Genomic DNA, 13,756 nt, shown 5'->3' with positions numbered 1-13,756 from the left:
TTAGTTAGAATAAATAATATATTGATCAGTTCCAAAGATGAAAATTCTTCTAGATAGTCATACAATGGAGGTGGGTACTCTAGAAGAGACCTAAGACATAACTAATAAGTAAAACTCCAAAAGAGATTCAGGTGCCTGAAACTAAAGATTAAAATAGTGAAAATAAGATATCTTGATAAGTTATGTCAATTCGAGAAAATCTCGAACCGATAATAAAAGTGGTCGATTATAGATATGGAATAGACTGGTCAAAATAGAAAGACGCAACTCATATACAATTAAATTCATTGATTTTTTGGACCAGTAGTCCAAATATCTAAAGGTATAAAGCCAGTAAGTGTACAAATGAAGTAGTTTTACAAAAGTAGAATAAAAATATGAAGTTTTTCGGTAAGCCCTGGCATCGATTATGAAAAGATATAATATTTTTTTGTAGTGGATACAATAACCTTTAGATATATTATTAAACTGGCAGCTCATAAAATATTTAACTTGCATCTAATGGTTTTTGTTACAACCTTTTATGAATCACTATATGATGTAAAGTTTATATTAAAATCCTTGAAAGATTTAGAATGCCAGAAACATATTAAAATTATTGAGAAATCGTTCATTTATATGAATTTAAATAATTTGAACATATGTGGTAAATTCGACTTAGTGAATAGTAATTGAAGGAGGATTATAAAATGATCCAAAATACCTATTTGTGTTTTTATAGAAGAATCATGATTAAAGTTTGTTATGGATTATTGTAGAAACTCTTGAAAAGATCAAAATATATTTCCCCCCAATTTTGCCTCATTCACGACTTTCAAAAGAAATGTTATATAAATGCTTAGCAAATACATTCAAATAGTCATTTGAAAAACTAGTATTCAAGATTGAATACGTAAAATATGATAAAGTATGTGATGTTTTCACGATGGGGAGAAAATACGTGTTGCACTCTTTTTCCCTTAACCGAGGTTTTGTCCCATTGAGTTTTCTTAGTAAGGTTTTGTAACACCCCGTACCCGAGTCCGTCGCCGGAGTCGGACACGAGGGGTTTGCAGACTTAAATCACTTCTTTGCATAGTCCATTTTAAAATTTTCCAGGCAAGCTGGCTAACTGCGTCACTGTCACCTTAAAAATCATATCTTGATTTTCACAACTCAAAAATCAGTTTCGTGATTTTTCCCTGAAACTAGACTCATATATGCATCAACAAATTTTTTTCTAGAATTTTTGGTTGGGCCAATTAGTACAGTTTATTAGTCAAAATCTCCCCTGTTACAGGGATCGACTACACTGACCTTTGCGTATTACGACTTCGATATCTCCCTGTACAGGGCTTCAATACTGATGCCATTTGTTTCTATAGAAACTAGACTTAAAGAGGAATCTATACATATATGGCATGACTTCTAAATGTCTCTGGTTAATTTATAATGAATTTCCAAAGTCAGATCAGGGGATCCAGAAACCGTTCTGACCCTGTCTCACAAAAACTTTAGCATCTCATAATATACTGTTCATATGAACGTTTCGTTACTTTTCTATGAAAATAGATTCATCAAGGTTCGATTACATAATTTATTCACTATTAAATTCCATTCCTACTATTTTTAGTGATTTTTCACATCCACATCACTGCTGCTGCCAGCATCTATTTTTAAGGTAAACTTTACCTATTTCATGATCCTTCATGGATCAACTAGAGTTTGTCATACATATATCAAAAGTGATCATGAATAACCATTCCCATGGCTAACCGTTGCCAACATTTCCATACCTCTCGACGGACAACATACAAAACGACTATAATGCTATGATCAAAGTATATTTAAGCCATTTTCGCATGGCTATCCAAATTTACACAATACCGAATAGTACATGACCAACAACAAAAGGGTAGTCCTATACATGCCATTTCAAAGTTCAACCAAAAGTATACCAAAAGGAGCTTTGATAGTGTGGGCGACTTCGACTTCAAAATCCCAAGTCCGATAGCTGACGAGCCAAAATCTATAAAACAGAGAAACAAAGAAACGGAGTAAGCAATTTATGCTTAGTAAGTTTTGAGCAAGGGATTCCAGCACAACAAAAGTATAGCATTCATATAGCTAAACGAATAATTTCATATGCACAATTTCTCAATATCATACTTACTTCACATTACCAACCCTTATGTTCATACACAAAAGATCAACTTAGCCAAAGGCCGGTAGCTCATTTATCGACTGAGCGAATACAGATTTGTAAGGGATCAACTAATTCAAAGCACACACGCAACATACCTCATCGCTGGGATTTTACGAGCGTATTAATTTAAATTTTTACAGCAAGATCGCTCGTTCCCAAATCAAGCATCTTCGGGGTTTAGCCGGATATAACCACTCGCACAAGGCCTTCGGGTCTTAACCCGGATATGGTCACTAGCATAAATGCCTTCGGGACTTAGCCCGGATATAGTCGCTAGCACAAATGCCTTCGGATCTTAGTCCGGATGTAGTCGCTTAGCACAAAAGCCTTCGGGACTTAGCCCGGATATAGTCGCTTAGCACAAAAGCCTTCGGGACTTAGCCCGGATATCATTCGAGTAACCATGCACATATATCAATAAATCATGACACATTCATATTTCATTTTCATTACCAAAGCTCAAACACAAGACACTTATCACATTTACAATTTCAGCTCAATAGCCACATACAAGAGCATGATTTTGATTTACTTAAGACATAGTCTAATCGAATCATAATTTAAGTCCCATTACTCGAAAACTTACCTCGGGTGTTGTCGAATGGTTTCGATGGCTATTCGACCACTTTTTCCTTCCCTTTATCGGATTTAGATCCCCTTTGCTCTTGAGCTTAATTTAAACAAATAAATTCATTTAATATTTTCACTTGGGCAATTCCATTCAATACATGTATGTCATACAATTTAAGTACAATGACCTTGCTCAATACTATTTAAACATCATGCATTACCGAACTTCATCAACACCATCTAACTTCATATAGAAACACATATCGTCCTAGGTCGGTACACAAGTCAAATGCATCATTTAAATTGTCAAAGTCCACAATTTAGTCATATTTCTCTATCATAGTTTCTTCACTTAAACCGAATTAACAAGCCCATATAGTCCTTGGCCGAATGCTATTTAACCCAAGTCATCAAGAATTTCATTATTTAACACCTTAGATATCCATAGCTAAATAGGTTATTTGTACATACATATATATACATAAGTGCATAGATACTATGTTACTAACAATTAATTCCTTGCTTAGCAGCCGAACCAATATACACATTACTTCATATCTACCCGTCACGTTTTCTCTACTTAAACCGAATAAACTTGCACATAAGGTCCTTGGCCGAACCTCACTAAAACAAGTCAACCAAAATCTTAGTATTTATCTTGTGTATAACCTTATTTACCTTCCAAAAATCACAAAAACATCAAACTCTTAATGTTTATGTACAAGGCCGAATCTTAACATGATCCAACCTCCAACTCATTCCTTTCAACAACCAAAACCGAATGCTCAAGCCATCACCGAGATTTCGAAATTTTGCCATGGTTTGTGTAAGAAATTAGCTAATTAACTAGAAACAAGTTTAAAACTTAAGAATTTAACACAACATACTAACCTCCCCTTAAGCTCAATGTGACCGAAACCTCTCTTCTTCCTCCTTTCAAACCGGCCAAGAAAAACCAAAGGATGAAGCCTTTCTTTTTTTTTTTCTAGTTTCAGCAAAATGGGGGAACAACCACACTTTTTTTTTGTTTTCATCATATTCCCTTTCATTATTTTATTCCCATGCTCCTTATTTTATCATACCTCCCATGAAACACTAACTTAACATGTTTATGACATGTTTTTGCCCATCACACTTGGTCCACCATACTTGTCATGGCCGGCCACTACTAATTGGGGGGGGGGAAATTGACATGCAAGTCCCCCCTTTTTATTTCATGCACTAATAGATCCTTATGCTTTGACCTATCACATTTCAAAATTTTCTCACATAAGTCCTATTTACTAAAATTCACCTACAATTAAACAAAATTCAAATATGAAATTTTCACACATGCATATATACATATAATGAGCATCAAATATGACAGCTAATTATTTTTATGACTCGGTTTTTGTGGCCCCGAAACCACTTCCCGACTAGGGTCACATTAGGGCTGTCACAGGTTTTTAATGAGGCGGCATATAATGTGTATTATAGATATGTGTACTATTTTTCCTTCACTAGAACTTTTTTTCCTACAATGTTTGTATCTTAGTAAGATTTTAATGTGGCACAATATCTACCAATGGACATCTAAGGGGGAGTATTATGAATATCTTATTAAGTGAATGTCCATCAAGATCAAGATAAGTTTTGATGTACTTTAAATTTTACTAGTGATTAGAAGCAGATCTCTGCTTCATTTATACTTCTTATGCCTATGAATAAGAGACTTTGGAGAAGTTTTATAAATATCCTGATTGATCAATAAAATACGTTGTCTTTTTTACTCTCTCATTTTCTTTGTTCTTTACTCTTTGTTTATTTATTTTATAACAATTATGTTATTTTGAGTTTTAAAATAAATAAATATCAATATGAAGTTCAAAATAATTAGACTTTTGGTAATTAATAATAATTAAGAAAAATCATAAAAAATCAAAACATAAGTAAAATAATATATATATTTAGAATTAGTAATTTATATTTGGAAAAAAATATAAGGATTAAAATCAAACAAAACATGATGAAATAACAATTTTTTTAACCAACTCTTCAATTTCACTTTTCTAGTTCTCTGAAATTTAAAACTAAATTGTTAAAAATAATTCAGATAAAAATTAAATTTAAAATATAAATATTTTAATAGTATCTAATCACTAATTAGAATGATCTTTAATCTCTTCTTTCAAAACACTATGATAAAAAACATTAACAATTGTACAAGTATTTTTAAATATCAAATAATAAAAGTATCAAATAATAATAATAATGAAAATTAAACTTTGAAGGCGTCATTGTTAAAAGGGACAGCTACAAACTTCGAATATGGACCGTAAAACGGATACAAAAAGTTAAAAAAAATTAAAATTAAACTTTTTTAATGAGAACAAACCTTATCAAATAATACATGAATGAAAATGTTTTGCTAGTGCATTTATTAAATCTTAATTCTAATCAATATATAAATGTAATCTGTAACATTAATTAAGTATAATTAATTTAAAATAACAGGTGTAATTTAATATTGTTTCAAAGTATAATTAATTGATAATAATTGAAACATTAATAATGAAAACATTATTAATAAAATAAATACAAGTATTTATATTTATATTATCGCTTAATGGTTTAAAAAAATCCTGAACATTTTCAAAAATAAAAATAAAAAATCGATCAATCCCCTTCTTAAACAATTCACGTAATTAAATTATCAAACATTAAAAATACATCAACTAAGCTTTTTGACTAATGGATTTCATCATTGACTGTTATAGTGCTAACATGTCCATTACCAATTGCTAAGTCAATTATCGTGATGTTGAAATGCCAATCTACGTCAGCAATGGTTACTATAGCATTGTCACATAAGCAAAACAATAAAAATTCAAAAAAGAATTATTTAAAATATTAAAAATTCAAGTCCAAAATCAATCTAAACCTATAAACATCAAAGTTTATTTGATCTGGTAGTGGGTTTGAAACCCTTGATCGGTGTTAAAGATTTTATTAGCTTGTATGAAATCTAGCTCATTCTAATTTGTAACCACGCAATTTCAAGAAAAACAACAACCACTATTTATTGTGTTTTATATAATTTTTACAATGTTTTACAACTTTTTATAATATTTTTTAATTTTTTAATTTAAAAAGCTATGTTAAAAAAGAATTTAGACAAATAAATCTCTAAATTTAAAAAGTGATATATATTATTTTAGGACGTAATAAGAGAATAAAAATATTAAAAATTGAAATATGTAAGTAATAGTGTTTGGTGTAGTGGTAAAGCACATTTTACTCTCACTAAGATAATACGAGTCCAAATATTAGAGACAATGCTATTGGTAGGGGTAACTATGAATCCATGACATGGACCGTAAAATGAACATAGTAAATACCAAAAAAAAATGGAACATGTAGCAACATAACCAGGGAAGTTCAAATTGTTCACTACCAATGTACCAAATATATATAAATATTTATATAGATATAAATAGGTGAAACTACATGGCAATTCTTTCTATTATAGAAATCAAATCAAATTAATCTTATTACTATTAAAAATATTAAACTAAGGTAAATTTTTAATAAAGTTAATATTTTGAAAGCTTTTATGGTTCTGTAAATGAAATATTTTGTTTGAAGTTCGATTGCAAATTAAAAAAAAATCATGTAATTTTTTAAACAATAAATGTTAACTCTATAGCAGTTTAATCTTTTTTTTAATAATTTATGGGTTTTGCTACAATGTCCGACATGGAGGGAGTACAAAGGAGGTATTGGTGATTGCTGTGGAGGCCAATTCACCCAGTCGAGGCGGAGAGCTGAATATTATGGAGAATGAAGGTGAAGAGAGTGCTAAGGTTGGGGTTTGAAAGGTATGTTGACAGAATATAGGCTTGGTCTTCTTCAATTTGATAATTTCTTCATTGTTCCTAGAGGTATTTATAAGTGAAGGTACCGTGCAAGATGATGTTAACATGTTGGACTAATCATTTAGCCATCATTATTGAGCGTGTGGGAGGATGTCTTCGATGGGATGAGAATGTCTGTGACAAGACAGATCCTATCATTCATTTTGACATGATAGGATAAACAATTGAGTACACGTGATATTTGGTGACCAACAACTTCATGTTATCAATGAAGATTCGACCATCTGTTGCTTAGGTGGTTATCTCGGAAGGATAAGCTTACAAGCGACCTCTTAGCTCGCTAGTGGCAAACTTACTACTCAAGTGTCTTTTTAACTTGCCACATGTCCTAATGCTTGTGGGAGTATAACAATGAACTAAATTAATGTATTTAATAAACTAATTTAATTTAGAGACTATAAACAACTTAACGGGTATACAAATATGATATAAGGATTGTTTAGCTGCTTTGTTAACTGGAAAATCCTTTTTATGAATGCTTACTTGTTGCTACATATATGCTTTCCTTGTTGCTATTATACGTAAGGTAAGTACTAGAATGAAAATTATATATTATGGGCTGGCTAATGAATTGATTCTTTTGAAATAACTGAGCGAATCAAAAGATAAGCTCTTTAATTGTTGCATTTATATATTTTAGAGAGTTTAAATCCACAAACCAATTGGATTGTTGTCCAATTTAATTATAATTTTTTATAGTTTATTATATAAATTTATTATGTGTTAATCTATAATTCATCATTTTTGAAAGACTAAACAGACTTTTTTTTTTCATTTTTAGAGCTAAATGAAATTTTGCTGTATAATTTTTTTATTTATAAAAGGATTGAATTAAAACTTTTTTCATTTTAGGGGTCAAAGTATAATTTTAATATATATTAATTTATAATTTATCTTTTATAGGAGGACTAAAATGAAAAAAAAATCATTTTTGGCACATCTTATCTATAAGTTTATTTTTAAGCCTCGATCTGGTTGAATAGTAAGTTAAATTAATTATAAAGGTGGTTTTCCTAAAATAATACGTTGGAGACACTTGCGATATGGCTTCTTTATTTTCCAATTGTTATTAGGATATTAATTTTATTTAACTGTTTTGTTCTTTTAGTGCTAAAAGAATTCAACGCTGGATGGAAGTGGAACGAGTTGAACACATAAAACTTGAAAAAGATTTTTTTTAAAAAAGAAGAGATTTCCCAGATCCAATTGATGTAAACTAAATAAAGAAAACCTCATCCATTCGATTCCTGAAATAGTTAAATAATGTATAAACGATTCTATCAAAGCGGAAGGCCCTCTAAGTAACCCCTAATTAAACGGTTATTGATAACAACCTTAACTTATAATATTACCAACGATTCCAGTTTCGTCTTATATGCCACCCCTAATTTAGGGTTTTTTTTAGGAAATTTAAATCTATTTATAAAATTAATTTCCAAGATTTTGCTTGATAGAGTGATAAATTGAAGAGGAAGAAAACTAAAAAGGATAGAAAATATCATTTTTCTTTTTTATTCATTACTTGGTAGAATTGAAAAATGAAAAAAAAAAAAGTAAAACATTCGAATATGAATAGTTTTAAATTAATATACATTTCTTTTTTATTTTCTCTCATTGATTGATTTTTTATGCATCAAGATCGAAGTGATTATTCATCCTATTTTCTTTCCTCTTAATTTTTTCCTACTAAGCACATTTAAAATTTATTTTCTTTCCACTTTTTTCATTCACTCTTCTCATTCTAGACCTGTTCATGAGTCGAGTTACTTGTCCTATTCTGGAGGTTCGCCCAAACTTCGAGAGGGTTTAGGCAAAAATATCAAGCCCAAAAAATAGGTTTGGGTAAAAAAATATTAGCCCGTTTAAAATATAGGTCAGGCTCGAGCTTGAACATTCAAAGTCCGAGCTTGACCTGTTTTAAGTTTATAATATTTTATATTATGTTATTTTTATATATTATGTAATTTAGAACACATTAAAACAACAAACCTATACTAAATATATAATACTATTCTAATGTAAACATTAAAAAAAATGGCAAGATGATTATAGAAAAATTTTCAATAAATAAAAAATGTATAAAATTATTAAATATTAAAATAAAACAATATATATTTTAAAAATATTAAAAAATAATATAAGCGAGCTTAAAATAGGTTTTAGTTAATCTTTTGCAACTATAAACGAGTTTGGACAAAATTTTATGCTCAGATTTCTAGTTGGACCAAATTTTGACAAATATAAAATATAATAATACTATGTTTAGGCCCAATCTAGTCCATGATCACCTCTATCTTATTTCTTCATTTTTTTTATCCAACCAAACACAACTTAAATGAATTTGAAACTCTTCCAAGTTCAGTTATCATACTTTTCAAACTGAATTACAAAAATTAGAATATGCTGCAGTAACTTTTTTGTACTTTTCGAACATTCTTACTTTTTTAAATTTAAAATTTTAATTCAATAAGTATTCACATTTTTTTTTAAAATTTATCAATTTAGTATATTTAATATTTATCATAGTATATACACATTATAGGAAAGCAGTTTAATCAATATCTTAAGTCGGAAAAATTTGGCAAAATGTATTAATGGTATTAATGATTAGACGAAAATTTTAAATAAGGAAAAGTAGTACTTCTAAATTTAACTTTTCTATTTGGGCTGGCTGAAATTTGTATGTAGATTTCAAAACCCATGTTTGGAGGAGGTTTAAAAACTTGATTGGTGCGATCAAATAGTGGGCTTTCAAGGCTCAATTAGTTTAATATGATTTTTGGGTTCATAGGTTAACAGAACTTCATCTTCACCAAAGGGTTAATCCGGGGTTTAACATATTGGAAATAAATCTAAACAATTGCAAGTTGGATTCTCTTAAATAAATGCATAATCTAATAATTTCATCATTTCCTATTCAATCTTTCTCCAAATCTATCTGATAATGGCGTCAATTCCTAATCACGGTCCGCTTAAACCTACCGACCAGTAATAAGGTGACTACCAAAGCGGCACCCTCCATCATCTCATCATGTCTCTGCAACTAAAATCCCTGTTCTTCATCTTACAACTTTTAGCTTTACTGATTTCAATCTCATCATCAGACCCAAACCCACAATTCCCATGCCAGCCTCCCCACTTTAACTCTTACCCCTTCTGCAACACTTCCCTGTCTATCACAGACAGAGCTCAATCTCTCATTTCTCTGCTCACACTTGAAGAAAAGATCTATCAACTCTCCAACAATGCTTCAGGGATCCCAAGACTTGGAATTCCTCCTTACGAATGGTGGTCAGAGTCACTTCATGGGCTTGCCAGTAATGGCCCTGGAGTTAACTTTAATGGTTATGTTAAAGCAGCAACCAGTTTCCCCCAGGTTCTTGTCACTGCTGCTTCTTTCAATAGAACCCTTTGGTTCAAGATTGGGTTGGCCATAGGTATTGAAGCTAAAGCCATGCATAATGTTGGACAAGCTGGTTTGACTTTTTGGGCACCAAATATTAATATTTTTAGGGATCCCAGATGGGGAAGAGGGCAGGAGACTCCTGGCGAGGATCCCTTGGTTGTTTCAGCTTATGCTATCCAATTTGTAAAGGGCTTCCAGGGTGGGTCCTGGAAGGCTAGTGGAGAACTCATAGATAGGTTTGAGAGAAAGAGGGCACTTGGAGGATATAATGATGATGAGAGTGGTGATAGACTTATGAATTCTGCTTGTTGCAAGCATTTCATTGCTTATGACTTGGAGAAGTGGAAGAATTTCAGTCGATACTCCTTCAATGCCGTGGTAAAGTCTTCCTTTTTACATATTGTCCTTGTGGTGTTTTCATGTTTCTGACCACATTTCACATTTGAATCGTCTTTTTCTTCAGTGTGTAACTCTGTATTAGCCATTTCAGTTCATTTTTTTTATCTCTGTAAATAAGTTTCTTATTCAATGCATATTTAGTGCTGATAAGAAATTTTGCAGTCCGACTGTTTGTCAATTTAAATCAAATTTGGCATTTTTTAAATTAATTTATATATTTATTTATGGTTCTAAACCAATAGTTTGGTGTGACTTGTGGTAAGCCTCCTTTTGAAGTCAATTAGGCAGTCTGCTAATAAATACATGCTTTATCTGTATTGAAGGTCACAAAGCAAGATATGGAGGATACATATGAACCACCCTTTCGTAGTTGTATCCAACAAGGCAAGGCAAGTTGCTTGATGTGTTCCTACAATGCAGTTAATGGGGTGCCAGTTTGTGCGCAGGGAGATCTTTTACAAAAAGCTCGAAATGAATGGGGCTTCAAAGGGTAAAAAAATTAGGAGTTGCTTATACATTGATGGATGCAAATTTTGAAATTCAACTTTGATTGGTTTTTCTGTGGCATAAATCAGATACATCACCTCAGATTGTGATGCTGTGGCAACAGTTCAAGAATACCAGAATTACACAAGAAAAGCCGATGATGCTGTTGCTCTAGTTCTTAAAGCAGGTTTTTTTAATCATATCTTTTACATCTAAATTGATTAAGGACTTCTCACTAGATCTGCCATTCGAATGTTCATTTTTAAAGATTAAGATTAAGATGGTTGTCTGTAGGAATGGATATTAACTGTGGATCATATCTCGTTCGACATACTCAGACTACAATTGAGGAAGGGAAGTTGCAAGACAAAGACATCGATAGAGCTCTTCTGAACCTTTTCTCGGTCCAACTCCGTCTTGGGCTGTTTGATGGAGACCCTAGAAAGGGGCAGTTTGGAGAGTTGGGACCTCAAAACATTTGTACCACAGAGCACAAGATGCTGGCACTTGAAGCAGCAAGGCAGGGAATTGTTCTTCTGAAGAATGAGAAGAAGTTCCTGCCTTTGAATAGAAATGTTGTTTCTTCCATAGCTATCATTGGTCCAATGGCTAACAACATAAGTAATATGGGTGGTGACTACACAGGTATGGTTCTTGCAATAATATGTAATTGTTGGGGGTTTATAAATTATATCGGCTTGCATAGTCTTCTACACGAAGCATCCTAATATGGCAAGTTACCTAAGACAGCTTTGGGCCTTACCATGTTTGTCTTGTAATATCTGTATTGAGTCATATTGAATGTGAACCACCCAGATGCTGACTGAAGTTTTGCTAACCTCAATCTGTCACTGGGTTTCTTCATTTTGTAGAAATTGCCTGATATTGAAGTTGTATAATATGGTTGTTTGGTATTCTTCATATGACAGGTTTCCCATGTGACCCAAAGAGCTTTTATGAGGGACTGCTAGGCTATGTAGAGAAGGCATCTTATGCATCTGGTTGCTCAGATGTGCCTTGTGATTCTGATGCTGGGTTTAATGATGCAATTCTTAGTGCAAAGAAAGCTGATTTTGTGGTTGTAGTTGCTGGGCTGGATTTGTCCCAAGAAACTGAAGATCATGACCGAGTTAGTCTCCTCTTGCCTGGTAAACAGATGTCCTTAGTGTCTTCTGTTGCTGCAGCAAGTAAAAGACCGATAATTCTTGTTCTTACTGGTGGAGGACCCCTTGATGTATCGTTCGCTGAAGGAGACCGGAATATTGCAAGTATTCTCTGGGTTGGATACCCTGGGGAAGCTGGTGGAAAGGCACTTGCGGAGGTCATCTTTGGTGATTTTAATCCAGGTTAGTAGCCACAAAACTATCATGTATTAGCAGGCATCTAAACACTGCATGAAATTTGAAGTTCATTACTTATGGCTTTTGGTAGCGCAAATCGAGCATCTAGAGAGACTAGTTGACACCAACTGGCATTTTTTTCTCTGTAGCATTCAACACTTGATCTCTATGCTTGCTTAGTTTCTATGATTTAACATGATGTTTGGACATTTGAAAACAGGTGGAAGACTTCCAATGACTTGGTATCCTGAATCATTTACAAAGATTGCAATGAATGATATGAACATGCGTGCCAACCCTTTTCGTGGTTATCCTGGGAGAACTTACCGTTTTTACACCGGAAATAGAGTGTATGGCTTTGGCCAAGGCTTAAGCTATACCAAATTCACCTACAAACTCTTGTCTGCTCCAAGAACATTAAGTTTATCAGGGTCTTTTACAGGCACTTTGACTGAGAAGATACTGCTCCAGAGAGAACTTGATTATATACATGTCGATGAGCTGACATCATGTGATTCATTGAGCTTCTATGTGCATATTTCTGTAGCAAATGTCGGAGATATGGACGGAAGCCATGTTGTCATGTTGTTCTCTAGAGCACCAAAAATTTTCGAGGGAACTCCAGAGAAGCAATTAATCGCATTTGATCGTGTACATACTAGTTCATACGGATCAACAGAAACAAGCATTATACTAAATCCTTGTGACCACCTTAGCATTGTGGACAAACATGGAAAAAGGATATTGCCCCTTGGTGAACATCTTCTAACACTGGGAGATTTGGAGCACTCAGTGTCAATTGTAACTTAGTAATGCTGTCAAGAAACCGAGCATGATGATTTTTTTTTATTTAATAACAATCTGCAAATTGGTTCAGACAAGATGATGTTTTGTATTGCAATTATGTCACAATTTCTTCGGCTTTACAGGAATAAAATTACAGAGACAGAGTTCGACTGAAGTTTTGGCAGATGGAAGTGCATGATGCTGAACAATATGAAGATCAAGAAGTAGGTAAGGAAAATCAATCTACTTCGTCGAGTTGATTAAAAAAAGAAAAGCAGGCGTGACAAGCATGACTGAAATGCATGGTGGGTGACATTATAAAAAGTAATAGATGCTTGTTTTGCTAATGCTGTGTAAAATTTTAGAAGCATTTCGGATAGCTGGCTCTCACGTTTGAACATTCTTTTCATCTGCTCACGCAATAAAACAAAAGATTGTGCACTCAGGTTATTATCTTACGCTTCCGCTCATTTCATTTTATTTTGCTATATTAGTATCTTCTTCCTTAGAAATATTGATAAATTATTAGACATTTTGGTAAAAGCTTTTCATAATTTGTTTACAGCCAAATTTCACACATGTAAAAGAAAGTAGACAGTCTCACAGGAGAATTGGAATTAGACAAAAAAAAAAAGCTTTACATTCACCAATCTAACATTTCTCAACA

At 32.5% G+C, this 13,756-nt stretch overlaps 1 protein-coding gene across 1 annotated transcript; it reads left to right on the top strand.

Annotated features, from left to right (window-relative positions):
- The first annotated feature begins 9,544 nt into the window (after positions 1-9,544).
- Positions 9,545-13,530, top strand: LOC107901940 (probable beta-D-xylosidase 6). The gene is made up of 6 exons (XM_016828126.2): positions 9,545-10,456; positions 10,801-10,967; positions 11,053-11,150; positions 11,258-11,608; positions 11,893-12,309; positions 12,524-13,530. The coding sequence occupies exons 1-6, from the start codon at positions 9,704-9,706 to the stop codon at positions 13,111-13,113; spliced, it is 2,376 nt and encodes a 791-aa protein (XP_016683615.1). The 5' UTR covers positions 9,545-9,703; the 3' UTR covers positions 13,114-13,530.
- The last annotated feature ends 226 nt before the right edge of the window (positions 13,531-13,756 follow it).

This window comes from Gossypium hirsutum, chromosome A11 (assembly GCF_007990345.1).
Source record: "Gossypium hirsutum isolate 1008001.06 chromosome A11, Gossypium_hirsutum_v2.1, whole genome shotgun sequence".
Classification (NCBI taxonomy): domain Eukaryota; kingdom Viridiplantae; phylum Streptophyta; class Magnoliopsida; order Malvales; family Malvaceae; genus Gossypium; species Gossypium hirsutum.
The sequence above is the reverse complement of the archived record's forward strand: the minus strand, read 5'-3'. Positions and strand labels throughout refer to the sequence as shown.